This window comes from Anoplolepis gracilipes, chromosome 16, assembly GCF_047496725.1.
Source record: "Anoplolepis gracilipes chromosome 16, ASM4749672v1, whole genome shotgun sequence".
Taxonomy (NCBI): domain Eukaryota; kingdom Metazoa; phylum Arthropoda; class Insecta; order Hymenoptera; family Formicidae; genus Anoplolepis; species Anoplolepis gracilipes.
In genome coordinates, this window is record NC_132985.1 from 6,984,948 (window position 1) to 7,005,372 (window position 20,425).

The 20,425-nt window shown below is 31.6% G+C and overlaps 6 protein-coding genes across 6 annotated transcripts; 2 read left to right on the plus strand and 4 right to left on the minus strand.

Annotated features, from left to right (window-relative positions):
* The first annotated feature begins 231 nt into the window (after positions 1 to 231).
* Positions 232 to 4,808, plus strand: LOC140674871 (probable cytochrome P450 6a14). The gene is made up of 7 exons (XM_072908760.1): positions 232 to 415; positions 851 to 1,027; positions 1,151 to 1,520; positions 1,630 to 1,961; positions 2,185 to 2,421; positions 2,644 to 2,895; positions 3,994 to 4,808. The coding sequence occupies exons 2-7, from the start codon at positions 859 to 861 to the stop codon at positions 4,158 to 4,160; spliced, it is 1,527 nt and encodes a 508-aa protein (XP_072764861.1). The 5' UTR covers positions 232 to 415; positions 851 to 858; the 3' UTR covers positions 4,161 to 4,808.
* Positions 4,809 to 7,327: 2,519 nt separating this feature from the next.
* LOC140674662 (probable cytochrome P450 6a14) lies at positions 7,328 to 12,367 on the plus strand. The gene is made up of 8 exons (XM_072908383.1): positions 7,328 to 7,441; positions 8,002 to 8,107; positions 8,757 to 8,933; positions 9,056 to 9,425; positions 9,572 to 9,903; positions 10,126 to 10,362; positions 10,600 to 10,851; positions 12,021 to 12,367. The coding sequence occupies exons 3-8, from the start codon at positions 8,765 to 8,767 to the stop codon at positions 12,185 to 12,187; spliced, it is 1,527 nt and encodes a 508-aa protein (XP_072764484.1). The 5' UTR covers positions 7,328 to 7,441; positions 8,002 to 8,107; positions 8,757 to 8,764; the 3' UTR covers positions 12,188 to 12,367.
* A 1,760-nt stretch (positions 12,368 to 14,127) lies between these two features.
* On the minus strand, positions 14,128 to 15,086 carry LOC140674759 (uncharacterized). Its single transcript, XM_072908524.1, has 4 exons — positions 15,023 to 15,086; positions 14,673 to 14,953; positions 14,494 to 14,565; positions 14,128 to 14,415 (listed from the first exon to the last, which is right to left on the minus strand). Exons 1-4 carry the CDS (start codon positions 15,084 to 15,086, stop codon positions 14,128 to 14,130), a joined length of 705 nt encoding a protein of 234 aa, XP_072764625.1.
* A 59-nt stretch (positions 15,087 to 15,145) lies between these two features.
* LOC140674760 (uncharacterized) lies at positions 15,146 to 16,425 on the minus strand. The gene is made up of 2 exons (XM_072908526.1): positions 15,388 to 16,425; positions 15,146 to 15,172 (listed from the first exon to the last, which is right to left on the minus strand). The coding sequence occupies exons 1-2, from the start codon at positions 16,423 to 16,425 to the stop codon at positions 15,146 to 15,148; spliced, it is 1,065 nt and encodes a 354-aa protein (XP_072764627.1).
* Positions 16,426 to 16,464: 39 nt separating this feature from the next.
* LOC140674761 (uncharacterized) lies at positions 16,465 to 18,661 on the minus strand. Its single transcript, XM_072908527.1, has 3 exons — positions 18,553 to 18,661; positions 16,840 to 18,090; positions 16,465 to 16,742 (listed from the first exon to the last, which is right to left on the minus strand). The coding sequence occupies exons 1-3, from the start codon at positions 18,659 to 18,661 to the stop codon at positions 16,465 to 16,467; spliced, it is 1,638 nt and encodes a 545-aa protein (XP_072764628.1).
* Positions 18,662 to 18,673: 12 nt separating this feature from the next.
* Positions 18,674 to 19,015, minus strand: LOC140674762 (uncharacterized). The gene has a single exon (XM_072908528.1). It carries the CDS (start codon positions 19,013 to 19,015, stop codon positions 18,674 to 18,676), a length of 342 nt encoding a protein of 113 aa, XP_072764629.1.
* Positions 19,016 to 20,425: the final 1,410 nt, after the last annotated feature.

Below are 20,425 nucleotides of genomic sequence, written 5' to 3' on the forward strand. Positions count from 1 at the left end.
ATCTGGCGCGGGTATCAGCGCACCGCTAGGCCAGTTCTAATTAATAATTCATTTATTGTTATCTTATCAACGCTTCTCGTCTATGTTCCTGGTAACTGCGAGGCAGTGGAGCCTACTTACGCCCACGCTCGCTTATAGTGACGTATATATTCGAAATGATAAGATAATAATATAATCACTTCTATTATTATCTTATCATTTTGAATATATACTTCTATGTATATAAACGTGCTCGCAATTAAAATATCTCTCATTGTCAGTGCATTAACATTAGAGAGTATTGATAAGTGCATATAAACCTAATTGTAAGACACGCAGGTCGCATACAGTAATTGTGACATGTAAAAATAAATCTTACAAATAATCGATTTTAGAAAAAAAGATTAGTTTGGACAAGTGCTCCTTTATAATAAAAGTATATTTACAATTGCATACATTTTTTATAAAAGTCCTAATTTTTAAATACTTTCATAAAGTCAATTAAATGTTGTCAAATTTCAATTTTATTTAAGAAAATCCATTTATAAATAATTATTTATAATAGAATATTTTCTACATTTGTATTAATAGAACAGTTCTCTTAATCAAGGTAAAAAGAAAAAAACTAATCAAATTCAGCTATGATTTTTCTAGCAACTTCAATGTTTAATATTTTTACTAATTTATTTAGCTCCTTTCTCATGTACTTTACAAGAAACTTATAATTTAAAATGACTACGATAAATAATTACAAATATCGACATATTTTTTAGTAATATGTTGCAATTTTTATAATTTTAATCAAATCTTATCAAAGTTTATAACTGCAATGAAATGTAAGAAAATAGTTATTTCTATTTGTTTCAAACAGAAGTTACCATGGTACTCGCGGAATTAATAACTATTGTCATCGTTGCTTTGATTATTATATATACTTATTCTAAGTATATATTGTTCAATTACTGGCGCAAAAAAAATGTTTTTTATGTGGAGCCTGTTGTGCCAACAGGTAATATCGGATCTTTACTGACTAGCAAAGTATCAGTAGGTGAGTAATCTTATAATACCATGCATTTATATGTACGTGCAATCTTTTTACTCTGCTCGATTCCTTTTTTATCATATTTGAGACGTGAAATAGGGAAATTGAATAAAAAAATTTTTTTAACAGGCGAATTCTTTTATGATCTCTACGTAAAATATAAAGATCATCGTGCCTTTGGAATATATACATTTTTCAAGCCAAATCTGGTAATCACCGATCCTGATCTTATTCGAGCAGTGCTGACAAAAGAATTCAAAAATTTTCATGATCGCGGATTTTTCTGTAACGAAAAGGTTGATCCATTGACCGGTCATTTGATAGCACTGTCTGGAAAGAAGTGGCGGAATTTGCGTGTCAAATTGACACCCACCTTTACTTCGGGAAAAATAAAACAGATGTTTGCAATTCTGAAGCTGTGCGGCGAAGAATTGGTGAGCAGCCTAGAAAGCGTGGCTCAAACAGGAGATCGTATCGAGATAAAAGATTGGTTTGGAAGGTAAGATTTAAGAAAAATCCTTGTATACATATATATATATATATATATATATATACATTTTTTAATACTATAGTAGTTTACTGAAAATTCGGATAAAATAAATTTGTAGGTATAGCACGGATATAATTATGTCGACAGCTTTTGGAGTAAAATCCAATTGCATAGAAGAAGGCGACAATAAGTTTCGATATTGGGGAAAAACAATGTTTGAAGAACATCCCTTTTGGTCCGTCTTATCTGCGTTCATGCCTCAAGTATTGGTTTTTTTTTCCATCCCATTCCTTGATCGAGGAGTCACCAAATTTTTTACGCAAATATTTCAAAACAATGTAAAATATAGACAAACGCATAACATCGTCAAGTATGATTTTATGAATCTACTCATACAACTTATGGAAAAGGGCTATGTGGAACCCGATGATGTCGATATCGATGAATCTTGTAAATATATAGCTATACATTTGTTTTAAATTAATAATTCTTATTTTTCTATCGCGCTCATCTTGTTTTTTAAAATAAATTTTATTTTTGAAAATAAATGTGTTTCTATATTTGTACATTATACATATTTCTTATTTTAATTAAATATAAGCAACGATACGTATATATTGTATACTTCTAAAAAAATCGAGATTATAATATAAAATATTTTATTTGTATATAGCACCCACAAACATAAATAAGCTCACTTTGTTAGAAGCGGCTGCGCAGGCTTTTGTCTTTTTCGCCGCTGGCTTCGAAACTGCTTCGACGACAGCAACGTTTTGTTTATACGAATTAGCTCAACAACAGGACTTGCAGGACAAAATTTGCAAGGAAATTGACGAAATATTAAAAAAGCATGGCGAACTGACGTACAATGCTGTAAACGAAATGACATATCTTCACAAAGTTATAAACGGCAAGTTTATTGTTTGTATAATAAAGTTGAGACTAATTATATTCTTATTGAATTACCTTTACAAACGAATTAAAAATTCTACTTACAACCAAGAATATGTACACAACTTACACATTGATATTTCTTGACTTATATATTAGTTTTAAATAAACATATATTACACCCGATAGTATTCAAATATTTGTGTGTGGTATTATTTCTACAATGTTTTATATATTGCAGAGAGTTTGAGGAAATATCCACCTGTACCTATTTTAAATCGCATCTGTACCGAGGAAGTAACTCTTCCAACAACAAATATTCACGTGCCAAAAGGGATGGCAATCACTATACCGATACTTGGGTTACAACGAGATCCATCGATATATCCAGATCCCGATAAATTTGATCCTGAACGATTTAATGAGGATAAAGTAGCAGCCAGACATCCTTATACTTTTTTGCCCTTTGGAGAAGGACCACGAATTTGTATCGGTGAGGCAACAATAAGTGTACTTTTTCTATCTAATTTGTAAAAAAATCTGTTATTTCTTGTTATTTACAAACAGCGAAAACTTAATTTTTTTATAAATGTAAACAAAGCTATTATAAAAATGAAATGTAGAAAAGTTTTTAACAGGGGCAACTCTTTATTAAACAGTTATTATCAAGAATAGTGTTGAGTACAACGTAGTGAATAGAAGCGCAAAATTACACTCTGTCTTTGACTTTTGTTTACATACACATACCATTGAGTCAGATTATATACTGAGCAATGTTTTCCTACCATTTAATTGTATGAATTATTATATATATTAAAAGCGCCCACCGTTTATTAACTATCGTTATATGAAAAATTACCCGAGTTTTCAACTTTAAAACTAAATTAAAAGTTTTAATGTAAAATCTCAATTCAAGCCTAAAAAACATATTGAGAAACTCTTTTGTTTACAATTTTTACTTTATTACCTCAAATACTCATTTTTCCCTATTCTGTTGGACCATTATACAGTTATGTCTTTTCAACACATATAATGTGCGTTCAATGAGTAATATATTTTTAATATATACAAAGATGTGTATAATAAATAAAAATTTTTTTGTTTATAACTTTTTAATAAACGTAACATTTTGTTAACGTAATTAGCATGGGCTCTGTTGTTTCCAACTCTTAATTTTTTTTATTTATAATTTTTTAAAAAAGACTTACCCCTCTCTAAAAATTTTTCTACATTTCATTTTTGTAATAGTTTTGCTTATATTTATAAAAAACGGTTGAGTTTTTCGCTAAGGTATCATTTATATACATTTACTACATTAATTAATACTTATATTTCAAAACCTGTAGCATAAAGAATTAAATATTTTATTTGTTGAATTGTTAGTATATATATATATATATATAGTTTTAAAAATATTTAAAAATCCATTTTTAAAATGTATTTCTTGTAATTAAAAATTTTTTGTAAGATTGACAGCAAGTGAATTATCTACTATTAATATTATCTCTTATTAATAACAAAAGTAAAGTCTTATTATTTTATCATAAAATTTTATATCATTATTACTTATTACAATTATAATAATTTTCAGGTTCGAGATTTGGTTATGTACAAACTAAGGTTGGACTTGTGAGTCTTCTATCGAGATTCAAGTTCAAACTTGATCCCCGAACTACGGTACCGATAATTATCGATAAAAAAAGCTTTGTACTTGCGGCCAAAGATGGTATATACCTTACAATCGAACCGCGAAAATAATAAGTACTTTTGAATATTTTCAAAGAGCTCTTCAAGATCAAACCAATCGTACCCTTTTATAGCCCCCTCGACACCAAACAACTTTTGCGTGAAACATTTTTTTCTCCCGGACTTGGTTTTCGAGATATTCGACTGGATCGATTAAAATGGCCCACCCTGTATATACAAGGTGTTGGGAAATTAAACCGACAATTTTTCAGAGGTTGTTGGGGACACCAAAAAGATCATTTTTCGCAAGTGAACTTAGGGTTGGAAACGTGTCGTTACAGCGCTATGGCCCACAGAGTGTTCGAAAAAAGTCGGAAGAAAAACTGAATAACTTTAAAACGGCTGATCCAAAGTAGATAATAATGTTTTGAAAAGATTTCTAGGAGGGCTACAAAAATATGCGATGAAAAATAGGCGGTTTTATTTAAAAAATTCAAGGTGATCTCGACCTTAGCGACGTTTCTAACCCTAGGTTCATTTGCAAAAAATGATTCTTTTGGTGCCCCCGACAACCTCTGAAAGTTTGTCGTTTTAATTTCCGAACACTCTGTATATATATATATATATATGTATATACATATTACTTTAAAAATACATAAATTTTTTTAATGTGTTTTTCTTGTAATCAAGAATTCTTTGTAAAGTTGACAGTAAGTGAATTATCTACCATTATCTTATTAATAACAAAAATAAAAAAGTCTATAAAAATAAAATATCATATATTACACTTCCAATTTTGTTATTTATGTTACACTTTTACTGTTTTGTACTATATTTTATTCTTATTATTAGTATTATCGTTGGAAAATATTCAGTAACTTTTAATTGTAGAAAAATAATCATAGTATGATTTTGTATAATTAATATATTTAAATATATATGTATTTAAATAAATGTAACTCTTCCTTTACTTTTTAACTTTAAATTATTCATGTATAACTTCAATATACATTTTCATATTAGTATTAAAATTAAATTCTGTCAAAACCTCTATAAATCAAATTTTTTTCGCCTCTCTATAAGATTTGGTAATTTGAAACATTTATTAACTCGAAATATTTTCTATTCCTTTAAGATTCGAGTTAACGAGATTCAACTGTCTTGAAATAAAATTATTAAAATAAAAATAAAATTAATTAAAAATATGCAAAGAGAATGTATATAAAATTTATTTACATCTTATACTTTTATACTTGTAACAACAGTATGTACTTATATATTATTAAAAATTGAATGCAGAGAATGATATCTTTTTCTTTCTCATTTGCACCTGTGCAATTATGCTCGCGAAAAATTGAATGTATATCTATTTAAAAAAAATGTAAACATATATGAATTTAACATTATTATAGACACGTGATGGTTCAATTTCTCAGTGACTTCTTATCGCATGAAATTAAATGCATTCGGAATATAATTGAGATATGCATTAACAGCATCGACAGGAGTAATTGACAAGAAAAATTTCAGCATCATAGTTCTTAACATTGAGAAGTAAACTCTCATTCGTTGATATTGATGAGTCCGTATACGCATAAACACAATTACATTTCAAGAGAGACAAAAATAGCGTTATTGCGTTCCCAGTTCGGTCCCGCTGTGACTGAAAATCTATAATTCATGTACATTATAAATATTATATTATAAATATATATATATATATATAAATTAATAAATAAAGGACGGCAGTAAGAAAAAGAATCCTACAGAAGAGTAGACTTAAAAAACATGCACTTTTGATACACATGCAGATATTGTTTTTAGATTTTAAATAATTTTTTACTTCAATGTTATGCATTTACCTGAATTTTTGTAGCACTTATACACTGATCTAGAAAAAAACACTGATATGATGACTGTGTTGAATTATCATAATTATATGGTGAGATCGAATGCCTCAATATTGTAGAAAAGTAACACATGAGTTAATAACATTGTGACTATTTTGAATATTTTGATTTTGAATATATGGATCTACAAGAATAATAAAAAAGAATAATAAAAACAATTATTATGTATCAATTCTGGAGTAAAACTCATTGTCAGTTATTAACCTTTTCGGTACCAACGCCGATTATAGTACGCATCAACGTAACGAACATCACCTCGTGTTTTAAAGCATCGTACAAATTTATATTATTAGTTGTCTGTTAATTATTATCAACGATTCTTACTAGTTTTTTATTGTTTCATTGTTTCTATTTAAATTGATTTATTAACTTTAATTCCGGAGTCTACAGTACAGAGAAAGCTTACTCGCGGTAAGCATACGTACGCGAGAAAGGGTTAAAAATATAAGCCCTTTTGCAGTATATATTTTCTAAGCCTATTTATGCGAGATACTTTATATTCTCTCTTTTAAATAACTGCAAATGAGCCAGAATTTACATTAGAATGAGGTACATTAGAGTTTGTTAATGTACTTGTAACTTTTTTTATCAGCTAGATTAAAATAGTATTTTGATAAAAAACTTGTAAAATATGCTGTGCCTTTTTAATGAACAAATTATTATGTTGTATAATTATATCAGTTCTCAAAGTAATAATGACAAAAAGCGAATGAATAAACGTGTGTTTTACAATTCATCGCACACAATTGATAGAGTAAAAAAAACTTTGAATTTCATTTATTTCTTGCGCATATCGCAAGTAAATTTTATATACAATTTTTCTTGTATAGGAAATGGTGAGATAAAATGCCTCAATATTGTAGAGAAGTAACACATAAGTTAATAACATTGTGACTCTTTTTAATATTTTGATTTTGAATATATGGATCGACAATATAAAAAATAATTAAAACATTTATTATTTATCAATTTTAGAGTAAAACTCATTGTCAGTTATTAAGCCTTGTATAGGAAATTTTATAACATTATCTTTGATTTAGTTATACATGGCAGACATATATTAATTATATCGTAAATCATTCAGGAATCAATTGGTATAGAAACACATGTAGTTATTTTTAAAATAAAATTACTTATTGCAAATACATTCAAAGATTACATAAATAAAAAGGAAAGATTAGCCATCGTAAATTTGTTTGTAAAATAACGTTTTAAAGTAGATAACTCGGTATTTTTATGCAAATGTGATTGCATACATTGTTCCTTATATGCAATCTTATGTAATACCTTATATATAATAGTATAGAAGTCAGTTTGTAACCGTTTACACCGTAGAATACTACCTACTAACTTGTTCAGCAAATGGTGAGGAATTTTTGTATTCTTTAGAGGAGTTTTGTAGAGTCTTAGCCTAACATCCATAGTTCAGCTATCAACTTACAAGTAAGACAAACACACCTGTGTGAAGTTAGCCCCCCAATATTAAAAAATTCAAAATTTTCTTTTTGCTAACGTTTGCCCATCGTTTGCCCATGAATGCCCCGTTGGAATTTTCGTTTGCCCTCTTTTAGTTTAAAAAATATAGGCAAAACAAATTTTGGGGGGCCAACTTTACACTAGCCCCTCAACATTGAAAAATCTAAAATTTTTAAAACAAAATTAATTTGCAACACGTTGCTCGATATTTATATCCATTTTACAATGAGTAACACACGTCACAAACACCGTTCATGCGAAACATTTGAGCGCTGCTTGAATTTGACGTAGCTTGTTCAAACTTTACACGGAGTGCGCGATAAGTTCAATATACTTTCAAACGTACAGGCGAATTGCGCCACTAATATTGGATTTAAAAATTCAGTCCAAGAACTTTAGGAACATACCGTGTATAATAATCAATCAATGTAAAAATGATAATATAGTCATTTCTTCGTATACGCGCACTTGCAATTACAATATTTCTCAGTACTTAAAAAAATACTGATGAGTACATATACACCCAGGACGTGCTCATATGTATGCAGTAATCGTGACAGCAGAAATAAATCTTGCAAACAATCGATTTTTGAGAGAACGATCACTTTGAGCAAGTTTTTTATTTTAAAAAAGGTAATATTATATTAACAATTACATAAACTTTTTTATAAATACTTTTTTATAAATAGGTTCTTCAAATAAGTGCACATTTTTATAATAATAGATTATTTGTTAAGTCAATTTTTAATAAAAATATAATGCAAAATTACTGTTTTACTTATGAATTATTAAAATTATGAAAAGATTATTTGTTAAGTCATTTCTTAATAAAATTATAATGCGTAGGTATTATCTATTAAAAGAATTTTTAAGTCTTAATTTTAAAATATCTACATAAAGTCAATTAAATGCTGTCAAATTAAAATTTTATTAAAGAAAATCGATTTTATACATAATTATTTATAATAAAATATTTTCTATACTTGACTAATGGGACAGTTTTTTTAATCAACGCAAAGAAAAGAAAAAGCTAATAAAATTCAGCAATAATTTTTCTAGCAACTTCAATGGTTAATATTTTTTCTTATTTATTTAGCTTTTTTCTCATGTATTTTACAAGAAACTGATAATTGACTGATAAAATGACTACAATAAATAATTACAAAAATTGACAAATTTCTTAGTAATATTTTGTAATTTATATAATTTTAATCAAATGTTATCAAAGTTTATAATTGTAATGAAATGTAATAAAATACTTATTTCTATTTGTTTCAAACAGAAGTTACGATGGTATTCGCGGAATTAATTGTTACTTTCATCGCTGCTTTGGTTATTATATATACTTATTATAAGTATGTGTTGTTCAGTTACTGGCGCAAAAAAGGTATTTTTTATGTAGAGCCTGTTGTGCCAATTGGTAATATCGGATCCTTAGTGACTAACAAAGTATCATTAGGTGAGTATTCCTATAATATAATGAATTTATTTGCACGTGCAATCTTTTACTTTGTTCGCTCTCTTCTTTATCATATTTGAAACGAGAAATAGTAGAATTGTACAAAAAAATTTTTTTAACAGGCGAGTTTTTTTGCGATCTCTACATAAAATATAAAGATCATCGTGCCTTTGGAATATATACATTTTTCAAGCCAAATCTGGTAATCACTGATCCTGATCTTATTCGAGTTGTGCTGACAAAAGAATTCAACAATTTTCATGATCGCGGAATATTCTGCAACGAGAAGGTTGATCCATTGACCGGTCATTTGATAGCACTGTCTGGAAAGAAGTGGCGGAACTTGCGTGTCAAAATGACACCCACCTTCACTTCGGGAAAAATAAAACAGATGTTTGCGATTCTGAAGCTGCGCGGCGAAGAATTGGTGAGCAGCCTAGAAAGCGTGGCTCAAACAGGAGATCCTATCGAGATGAAAGATTGGTTTAAAAGGTAAGATTTAAAAAGTCCTTGTATACATATATATATATATATATATATATATATATATATATATATATATATATATATATGTATATATAATACATTTTTTAATACTATAGTAGTTTATTGAAAATTTGGGTAAAATAAATTTGTAGGTATACCACGGATATAATTATGTCGGCAGTTTTTGGAATAAATTCCAATTGCATAGAAAAAGGCGACAATGAGTTTCAATATTGGGGAAAAAGAATTTTTAAAGAGCATCCCTTTTGGTCTGTCTTATCTGCGTTCATGCCTCAAGTATTGGATTTCTTTTCCATCACTATGCTTGACCGAGGAGTCACCAAATTTTGGACGCAAATATTTCGAGACAATGTGGAATATAGACGAACGCATAACATCGTCAAAGATGATTTTATGAATCTACTCATACAACTTATGGAAAAGGGCTATGTTGAATCCGATGATGTCGATATCGATGAATCTTGTAAATATATAGCTATACATTTGTTTTAAATTAATAATTCTTATTTTTCTATCGCGCTCATCTTGTTTTTTATAAGAAATTTTATTTTTGAAAATAATGTGTTTCTATATTCGTACATTATACATATTTCTTACTTTAATTAAATATAAGCAATGATACGTATATATTGTACATTTCTAAAAGAATCGAGATTATAATATAAAATATTTTATTTGTATATAGCATCCACGAACAAAAATAGGCTCACTTTGTTACAAGCGGTTGCGCAAGCTTTTATCTTTTTCGCCGCTGGCTTCGAAACTTCTTCGACGACAGCAACGTTTTGTTTATACGAATTAGCTCAACAACAGGACTTGCAAGACAAACTTTGCAAGGAAATTGACGAAACATTAAAAAAGCATGGCGAACTGACGTACAATGTTTTAAACGAAATGACATATCTTCACAAAGTTATAAACGGCAAGTTTATTGTCTGTATAATAGAATCGGGAGCAAATTATATTCTTATAAATTTTTGAGATTAAGTTCCTTTTACAAACGAATTAAAAATTCTACTTAAAACCAAGAATTTATACACAACTTACGCATTGATATTTCTTAACTTATATATTATTTTTAAATAAACATGTATTACACTCGTTAGTATCCCAATATTTATTTGTTGTATTATTTCTACAATTTTTTTATATATTGCAGAGAGTTTGAGGAAACATCCACCTATACCTAATTTGATTCGCATCTGTACCGAGGAAATAACTCTTCCAACAACAAATATTCACGTGCCAAAAGGTATGGCAATCACTATACCAATATTTGGGTTACATCGAGATCCATCGATATATCCAGATCCCGATAAGTTTGATCCTGAACGATTTAATAAGGATAAAGTAGCAGCCAGACATCCTTATACTTTTTTGCCATTTGGAGAAGGACCACGAATTTGTATCGGTGAGGCAACAATAAGCGTACTTTTCTATCTAATTTGTAAAAAAATCTGTTATTTTTTGTTATTTACAAATAGCGAAAACTTAATTTTTTTTATAAATGTAAACAAAGCTATTATAAAAATGAAATGTAGAAAACTTTTTAACAGGGGCAACTCTTTATTAAACAGTTATTATCAAGAATAGTGTTGAGTACAACGTAGTGAATAGAAAGCGCAAAATTACACTCTGTCTTTGACTTTTGTTTACATACACATACCATTGAGTCAGATTATATACTGAGCAATGTTTTCCTACCATTTAATTGTATGAATTATTATATATATTAAAAGCGCCCACCGCTTATTAACTATTGTTATATGAAATTTCCCGAGTTTTTAACTTTAAAATTAAATTAAAAGTTTTAATGTAAAATCTCAATTCAACTCATTCAAGCCCAAAAAACATATTGAGAAACTCTTTGGTTTATAAGTTTTATTTTATTACCACAAATACTCATTTTTCCCTATTCTATTAGACCATTATACAGTTCCATATGTCTTTTCAACACATATAATGTTCAGTGCGTAATATGTTTTTAATACATACAAAGATGCGTATAATAAATGAAAATTTTTTGTTTATAACTTTTTAATAAACTACGAACGACGTTTAAAACTTTTTGAACGTTACTCAAGACAACAACATGTCAACGTAATTAGCATGAGCTCTGTTTTTTCCAACTTTTAATTTCTTCATTTATAATTTTTTAAAAAAGACTTGCCCCTTCCTAAAAACTTTTCTACATTTCATTTTTGTAATAGTTTTGCTTATATTTATAAAAAAAAGGTTGAGTTTCCGCTGGGGTATTACTTATATATATTTACTACATTAATTAATATTTATATTTCAAAACCTGTAGCATAAAGAATTAAATATTTTATTTGTTGAATTGTAATTATATATATATATATATATATATATATATATATATATATATATATATATATATATAGTTTTAAAAATATTTAAAAATTCATTTTTAATATGTATTTCTTGTATTAAAAATTTTTTGTAAGGTTGACAGCAAGTGAATTATCTATCATTATCTTATTAATAACAAAAGTAAAGTCTTATTATTTTATCATAAAATTTTATATCATTATTACTTATTACAATTATAATAATTTTCAGGTTCGAGATTTGGTTATGTACAAACTAAGGTTGGACTAGTGAGTCTTCTATCGAGATTCAAGTTCAAACTTGATCCCCGAACTACGGTACCGATAATTATCGATAAAAAAAGCTTTGTACTTGCGGCCAAAGATGGTATATACCTTACAATCGAACCGCGAAAATAATAAGTACTTTTGAATATTTTAGTTCGTTTTTCTAAAAAATATTGTATATATATATCACAATTACAATTTTGTTTTTTTGTGTTATATTTTACTCTTTTGAATTATATTTTATTTATACTTTCGTTATTTGTATTATCAAAAATCATAGAAAAATGTTAAACATATAAGTAACAGGTAACATTTTATGAGTAACTTTTATGAATTAATTTTAGAAAGATAATTATATGCGAATATAATTATATATTGTATTATTATGTATCTTATATTAAATATTTGCGTATTTAAATATATAATTATATATAATTAAATACAAATCCTTCTTTATTTTTTAATTTTAAGTTATTCATGTATAATTTCAATATATATGTATTTTATATTATTGTCAAATATCAAATTCTGTCAAAACAAAATTTTTTTTTGCTCTCGTAAACTCGAAAAGTTCGTAACTCGGATTATTTTCTATTTCCTTAAGATTCGACTGAATTGAAATAAAGTTAGTAAAATAAAAAAAATAAATTAATAGTATTTATAGGGAGTGTATATAAAATGTATTTACATCTTATACTTTTATACTTGTAGCAACAGTATGTATATATTATTAAAAATTGAATGCCAAAAATGATATCTTTTTCTTTCTCATTTGCACCTGTGAAATTATGCTCGCCAAAAATTGAATGTGAATCTAGTAACAAAATTGAATTTTGTCAAAACCTCTATAAGTCGAATATTTTTCATACCTCTATAACTCGAAGACTTTGTAACTCAAAATATTCGCTAATTCGAATTATTTTCTATTCCTTTAAGATTCAAGTAAGTTAGCGAGATTCGACTGTATTGACATAAAATTATTAAAATATAAAATAAATAAATAAATTAAAATATACAAAGAGAGTGTATATGAAATTTATTTACATCTTATATCCTTACATTTGTAATAACAGCATGTATGTATTATTAAAAATTGATCAATCATGCTTACGAAAAGTCAAACGTATATCTAGTAAAAAAAAATGTAAACATATATGAATTTGACATTACTATAGACACGTGATGGTTCAATTTCTCAGTGACTTCTTATCGCATGAAATTAAATGCATTCGGAATATAATTGAGATATGCATTAACAGCATCGACAGGAGTAATTGACAAGAAAAATTTCAGCATCATAGTTCTCAATATTGAGAAGTAAACTCTCATTCGTTGTATTGATGAGTCCGTATACGCATAAACACAATTACATTTCAAGAGAGACAAAAATAGCGTTATTGCGGTCCCAGTTCGGTCCCGCTGTGACTGAAAATCTATAATTCATGTTGTTTAGGCCGTGGTTGTATTGTTATGGCCTGTATGAGTGTTGGGCCGTGGTTGTATTGTTACGGCCTGTATGAGTGTTCGGGAGTCAGGGATCTTTGGTCAAAGTCACTTTATCTAGACGTTACTTTTTCTTATATATTTCCTTGACAAATACAGTCTACGTTACAGAGGCACGAGTGTCTTGTTGAACAAATGTTGCCATACTGATTTTCGCTCGTTATTATAGGTCGATCCCGACCTTCGCGTATAGATGTCAGGGTTATCAGATCTTAGATAATACAGTTAAATTGGACACAACATTCTGCCCCCCTTGAAAGATACATATTCTTTCAACTAAATTTATATTCATTTGCCGAGGTAGAATCCTTCATTTACAATCGGTTTGCCTTTGCTTGTAAATTATCAATTCCATAGCTAATACGTAAACCTAATAACGCCAATCTTAGTTGTCTAAAATGAAATAACGTAAATAAAATGTCTGGATTCGATAACTCAAAAAAAAAAAAAAATAAACGCGAATACAATATGTGGTTTACTTAAATATACTTGTCTTACTTAACTAATGCAGAACGACCTGAACACCATATAATAATGTCGTGAACGCAATATAACCATGTCTTAATCGACTAGATTGTTTCAGTTTTTTCCATAGGTAGAACGCATAATTTAGCTATAGCGCGCTTATATAGTCCGCGACTGGTTTTAACAGTAACTATTCGGATAAGTCCGTCTGCTCCAGGATGTATTTCCACCACTCGTCCTAATGGCCATGCTATCGGAAGTGCATTTTCATTCTTTAGAATAACCATTGTTCCTGGATGTATATTTACCGGACTAGACTGTTTCCATTTGCCTCTTTCTTGTAATTGTGTAATATATTCTTTTGACCATCGCGCCCAAAAGTGTTGTCTCATCTGAGTTAATAATTGGTAACGCGTTAGACGATTCGCGGGTACGTTCGCAATATCCTAATCTGGGATCGCGGTCATTACTTCGCCTATTAGGAAATGACCCGGTGTCAACGGCTGCAAATCGGTCGGATCATTAGACAATGGGTAAGAGGCCTTGAATTGAGACAGGCTTCAATAGAAGTTAGAACCGTGTAAAGTTCCTCAAAGCTCATCGGCGTTGGTCCAATAACCTTGCGCATATGCATTTTGGCAGATTTTACCCCTGCTTCCCATAATCCGCCTATGTGCGGTGAATACGGGGGAATGAACTTCCAGTCAATCGACTGCTCTGTCAGATATTCCTGTATCTGACTCTGCGTCGCCTCCTTTAATAGACAATCTTTTAATTCCTTAAGCTGGTTGTTTGCTCCCACAAAGGTGGTGCCATTGTCCGAATATAGCACCTTGCATCTGCCTCTTCGGGCAATAAATCTTTTTAACGCTTTGAGAAATGATGTTGTATTTAAATCAGGTTCCAATTCAAAGTGTACCGCCCTTGTAACTAGACAAATGAAAATCGATAAGTACGCTTTACTATTTTTATTACGCGATATTTTTATAGTAAATGGACCTGCGTAGTCTACCCCTGAGTATAAAAACGCTCGCGATGATTGCGTCACCCTTATTGCAGGCATATTGCCCATTAATTGTTTCGCAGTTACCGGTTTAGCGCGAAAACAAATTATACAATGCCTCAATACGCTCCGTATTGTCTCTTTACCTGAAATAGGCCAATATTTATTGCGCATTATTGATAAGACCTGCATGCAAGTTCTTATAATGTATCTCTCTAATTATTAATTTTGTGAGATGGTGTTTTTTTTGGTAAAATAATGGGGTGTTTTTGAGTGAATTCTATAGGAGCATTGCGTAACCTTCCCCCCACACGAATAATGCTCTCCTCGTCCAAAAAAGGATGCAAGGGCAACAGTTTACTCTTGGAATGTACTTGCGATTACAAAGATCATGTAACTCTTGTGTAAAGCTGTGTCTCTGACAACCTGAAATGAGTACCTTCATGGATCGTTCGATTTCTTCTACTATTAACGGCTTTGCTTCTTGTGTACTATGTTTGTCTTTAAACCGTAAACAGTATGCGATTACCCTTCTTAATCTTGACAATGATGAAAATTTTTTAATGATATTTAGAAATGCGTCTTCTTTCTTTGTATGCACCATTAAAACTGTCGTTCGTCTTTCAATCATTTCTGCTTGCCTGCCTTTATTGCTGAATGGTGTGAACGTCGTGCATCGCTGTAAAAATTGTGGACCTTCCCACCATATCCCTTTATCTATCAGCCTTTCCGGGTTTACTCCTCTCGATAGTAGATCAGCTGGATTGTCTTTAGATTTAACATGATACCATTTTGTACCTTTTGTTTTACGTTGTATCTCACCCACTCTGTTTGCCACAAATGTTTTCCATTCTGTGCTATCTCGCGCGATCCAAGACAAAACTATGGTTGAGTCGCTCCATAAGTATACTTCATCTATATGTACCGTTAACATTTGTAGCACTCTTTTGCTCAATTTGGCTAATAATAGTGCCCCGCATAATTCTAGTCGTGGCAGCGACACTTTCTTGACGGGCGCTACTCGTGACTTAGCACATAATAATTTGACCATATATTTTGTACTCGTATTGATTTCTTTTGTACGAAGATATATGCAAGCACCATAAGCTGATTCAGAGGCATCACAAAATCCATGTATTTCTATCCTCGCAGGATTATCACACAGTATCCTTCTAGAAATGGATAGTTGTTTTAGCTTGTAAATTTGCGTTTTCCAGTGAATCCATTTTTCCTTTATCTCGGTTGTAATTTCTTCGTCCCAGCCACATTTTAATAGCCACAGCTGTTGAATAAGTATCTTTTCTTGCAATACTATAGGACCTAAAACTCCCAGCGGATCGTATATTTGTGCCACACTGGCTAATATGTTACGCTTTGTGACCTTATCATGAAGATTCATTTTAATACGATACTGAAAGTTATCAGTCGTTGTATTCCACTATAAACCGAGTATCTTAGTGGATTCGCATGGAATGATAATTCTTTCTTGACTACTACCTGGACCCTTTATTTCCGGTGTATTTGATGTCCATTTTCTTAGCTCAAATTTGGCGGATTCCAGTATATTAGTGACGTCTTGTTTGAATTGTATAAGCGCCTTCACAGTATCCGCTCCTGTAAGTAGATCGTCTACGTAGAAGTCCCTTCTTATAATTTTGCTAGCGTTTTCGTACTGGTGTTTCATTTGCTGTGCTATCTCTTGCAGACACCGAATAGCTATAAATGATGGACATGCCGTAAGTGATGGTGTTGAGCTCAAACACACGTATGGGCTCTTCATTATCCCATCTCCACAAAATACATTGTAATTTACGATCATCTTCATGTACCAGTACCTGACGATACATTTTTGTGATGTCAGCTGCTATAGCGTACTTATGTTGCCGAAAGCGAATGAGAATGGCAAACAGATTATCTTGTATAATTGGTCCTACCATCAGTATATCATTTAGTGATTTTCCGGATGATGTTTTGCTTGATGCATCAAATACTACCCTTACCTTAGTTGTAGTGTTTTCCTCCTTCCTTACTACGTGATGTGGAATAATGTATATTTGCTTCTTGTATTCTTTACTATTCCGAATTTCGGTCATATGTCCCAGCCTTAAATATTCCGTCATGAATGCGTGATAACATTCCTTCAACTCTGGTTCCCTTTCTAGTTTTCTTTCCAGAATTTTTAGTCGTCTTTCTGATGATTTGTATGATTTTTCTAATTCCTTTGTCGTATCTTCGAGTGGTAATCGCACTACAAAACGACCTTCTTCATTTCTCTGGTACGTAGAAAGAAAATGCTCTTCACAATGTGTTTCTTCTGTTAACCGTTGTATTGGTAGTTTCACTTCTTCAATTTTCCAGAAATTTTCTAATTGGTGCTGTAACATACTAAGCGAAACTCCACAGTATGCTTCTTGATTTAGTTGCTTTACATTGCCAATATGCATGGGACCTGAAATTATCCAACCCAATATGGTTTCTTGTAGAACCGGCTCATTTTTGGATTGACGTATTTGTCTGCTGCACATGAGCTCCCAGAATATAGATGCACCTAATAGTATATCTATTCTTCCTGGAATAAAATAGCTTGGATCAGCTAATGTTATGTTCGGAGGTATATGCAAATGAGTTTTGTTAACCTTAAACATTGGCAAGCGCTCAGTGATTTGATTGATCACCAGGAACGGAACTTTAAACCGACATGAGTTAATTCGAGATTCAATTGTAGCATGTATCCTTTGAATCGTATTGACCGCTGTGTTGCTAATGCCCATAATAGTCGTGTGAATAGATTTTGGTTTCAAGTGTAATTTTTCGCTCATATCTCTTGTCATAAAATTGAATTGCGATCCACTATCGAGTAGAGCCCTATATTCGTGTGGATTTCCATACTGATCGCTAATATAAATAACGGCTGTCGCGAGAAGCACTTGAGTTGATCCCTTTACACTACAATGATTAAGAACCATGGACTCTTCTGAATTTGAGGCCAGAGCCACTTGTGTTGTCTGATTAGTATTATTCGTTTGTATTTCATTTTTGTCTGATTTTTCATTAACAGCCAGGTCTGTTCTATGCAATAATGTATTATGGTAACCCTTACACGTTTTACAACTATTTGATTTGCAATTTCTCCCATGAAAGGTCCTTAAACATTTTATACATAGCCGTTTTCGCTTTACTTCTACTAATCTGTCCTTCACGGCCATTTTTAAGAATACTTAACAGTCTTGTATTCCATGATTACCGGAACATGTTACGCATGACGAATCGCTTGAGGATACGTACGATTGACTTAAATTTTTATGTTGATTCCCGCCTGATTTATTATCTCTTTTATTATGATAAATAGCACCTTGTGAAATTTGATTTGCACGATTTACCGCTTCTAAAAATACACTACGATTGATAAGGTAGTCTGTGAAATCGATTAACGTCGGAAACTCATCTATTGCTGACCGTTTTGACTCCCATTCTCGCCGTGAGCTCTTATCAATTTTTGGTAAGCTAATGTGTATAATAATCGTACCCCAACTATCAACCGGTTGGTCGAGTTTTGCCAGCAATTTCGTATATTGAGATATATTGTCTGCTAATTGTCTAAGATCTGCATGCGATTCTTTAGTGATAGCCGGCATATCTATCAACATTTAGATAAGATGCTGCACAATTAGTCGTTTGTTCTCGTATCTCTTTTTCAACAAGTTCCATGCTAGCGTATAATTGTCGTTTGTGATCTCTAACGCATTGATGACCTTGGCAGCTTCACCTGCTAATGCAGATCTTAGATAATGCAGTTTTTGTACATTAGGTAATGCCGCATTCGAATCAATAAGAGACTCAAACAAATCGCGAAACGGAATCCAACGCTCATAACTTCCGTCGAATTTCGGCAAGTCTATATTAGGCAATTTTACAGACGGTCGCACTATCACCTGTGGTCCTTGTGCAACTGGTATAGCATTAATCTGAGCGATTTGAGGAACGGGCATTTGTTCAGTTATGGACAATTTACGCATTCGAAATTATTTCATGAAAGCAACCTTCAAAACTAATTCTTTCTGCTTCTTGTTCAACCGATCCATCTACGTCTTCAATTTTATTTTGAATATAATCGAACTCTGTCCATAACTGTTCAGCCTTTTCGAGTCGACTATTCAATTCTACTTGTTTATTAGGATCTTCATTAAGTCGCGCAAGAAAGTTTTTAAATGTAGTAAGCTTCGCTCGAATTCTACCCCGTTGTCTAATTAACTGTGCTATTTGTTCCATGTCGAACGTTTATTGCTATACTTAACTTAAACTAACCTTAATACGCAGTTTTATTGTTAGTGTACAGACTATATTTACGTATTTGGTCAATCGTGCCGTCTTCACAATGAGCTTGATTCCGTGGAATGTGCAAAATTTTCGTTTCTCGCCCTGGTAGAGAGAGAGAGAGCGTCGTGCGTCGTCCGTAAGAGAAAGATGGCTATAGCTCGCCTGAGCTAGAGAGAGAGCGCACCGTGCGTCGTCCTTAAGAGAAGGACGGCTATAGCTCGCCTGAGCTAGAGAGAGAGAGCGCCGTGCGTCGTCCGTAAGAGAAAGATGGCTATAGCTCGCCTGAGCTAGAGAGAAAGAGCGCCGTGCGTCGTCCTTAAGAGAAGGACGGCTATAGCTCGCCTGAGCTAGAGAGAGAGAGCGCCATACATAGTCCGTAGGAAAGGGACGGCTATAGCTCGCCTGAGCTAGAGAGAGAGCGCGCCATGCGTCATCCTTAAGAGAAGGACGGCTATAGCTCGCCTGAGCTAGAGAGAGAGCGCGCTGTACGTAGTCCGTAGGAAAGGGACGGCTATAGCTCGTCTGAGCTAGAGAGAGAGCGCCGTACGTAGTCCGTAGGAAAGGGACGGCCTTAGCTCACCTCGTTACTCGTGTAATCGCGAGAAATGAATTTGTCTGGCTGTAGATTTTCTGCAACGACTATGATGTTCGTGAATCCTGATGATTCCTTACACACGTAATGGCGGTTCGTTCTATTGAACATTCCACATTCTTTGTGTGGATCCGGCTCGAAGGACCAATGTTTGGGCCGTGGTTGTATTGTTACGGCCTGTATGAGTGTTCGGGAGTCAGGGATCTTTGGTCAGTCACTTTATCTAGACGTTACTTTTTCTTATATATTTCCTTGGCAAATACAGTCTACGTTACAGAGGCACGAGTGTCTTGTTGAACAAATGTCGCCATACTGATTTTCGCTCGTTATTATAGGTCGATCCCGATCTTCGCGTATAGATGTCAGGGTTATCAGATCTTAGATAATACAGTTAAATTGGACATAACACATGTACATTATAAATATTATATTATAAATATATATATATATATAAATTAATAAATAAAGGACGGCAGTAAGAAAAAGAATC

What these genes read in the sequence shown, in the direction of transcription:
- LOC140674871 (XM_072908760.1), top strand. Translation starts at nt 859, where the DNA reads ATGGTACTCGCGGAATTAATAACTATTGTCATCGTTGCTTTGATTATT. An exon ending in GACTAGCAAAGTATCAGTAG is followed by an intron (nt 1,028 to 1,150) that starts GTGAGTAATCTT and finishes TTTTTTTAACAG; the next exon opens with GCGAATTCTTTTATGATCTC. An exon ending in TCTTCACAAAGTTATAAACG is followed by an intron (nt 2,422 to 2,643) that starts GCAAGTTTATTG and finishes TATATATTGCAG; the next exon opens with AGAGTTTGAGGAAATATCCA.
- LOC140674759 (XM_072908524.1), bottom strand. Translation starts at nt 15,086, where the DNA reads ATGCCTGCAATAAGGGTGACGCAATCATCGCGAGCGTTTTTATACTCA. An exon ending in CTCAGGGGTAGACTACGCAG is followed by an intron (nt 14,954 to 15,022) that starts GTCCATTTACTA and finishes TCATTTGTCTAG; the next exon opens with TTACAAGGGCGGTACACTTT. An exon ending in GTCATTTCCTAATAGGCGAA is followed by an intron (nt 14,416 to 14,493) that starts GTAATGACCGCG and finishes TTATTAACTCAG; the next exon opens with ATGAGACAACACTTTTGGGC.
- LOC140674761 (XM_072908527.1), bottom strand. Translation starts at nt 18,661, where the DNA reads ATGCCGGCTATCACTAAAGAATCGCATGCAGATCTTAGACAATTAGCA. An exon ending in CCAACCGGTTGATAGTTGGG is followed by an intron (nt 18,091 to 18,552) that starts GTACGATTATTA and finishes TGCATAGAACAG; the next exon opens with ACCTGGCTGTTAATGAAAAA. An exon ending in ACTGGTACATGAAGATGATC is followed by an intron (nt 16,743 to 16,839) that starts GTAAATTACAAT and finishes CATCATTTATAG; the next exon opens with CTATTCGGTGTCTGCAAGAG.
- LOC140674662 (XM_072908383.1), top strand. Translation starts at nt 8,765, where the DNA reads ATGGTATTCGCGGAATTAATTGTTACTTTCATCGCTGCTTTGGTTATT. An exon ending in GACTAACAAAGTATCATTAG is followed by an intron (nt 8,934 to 9,055) that starts GTGAGTATTCCT and finishes TTTTTTTAACAG; the next exon opens with GCGAGTTTTTTTGCGATCTC. An exon ending in AGGACCACGAATTTGTATCG is followed by an intron (nt 10,852 to 12,020) that starts GTGAGGCAACAA and finishes AATAATTTTCAG; the next exon opens with GTTCGAGATTTGGTTATGTA.
- LOC140674760 (XM_072908526.1), bottom strand. Translation starts at nt 16,425, where the DNA reads ATGAATCTTCATGATAAGGTCACAAAGCGTAACATATTAGCCAGTGTG. An exon ending in ATCGCAAGTACATTCCAAGA is followed by an intron (nt 15,173 to 15,387) that starts GTAAACTGTTGC and finishes GGCCTATTTCAG; the next exon opens with GTAAAGAGACAATACGGAGC.
- LOC140674762 (XM_072908528.1), bottom strand. Translation starts at nt 19,015, where the DNA reads ATGCCCGTTCCTCAAATCGCTCAGATTAATGCTATACCAGTTGCACAA.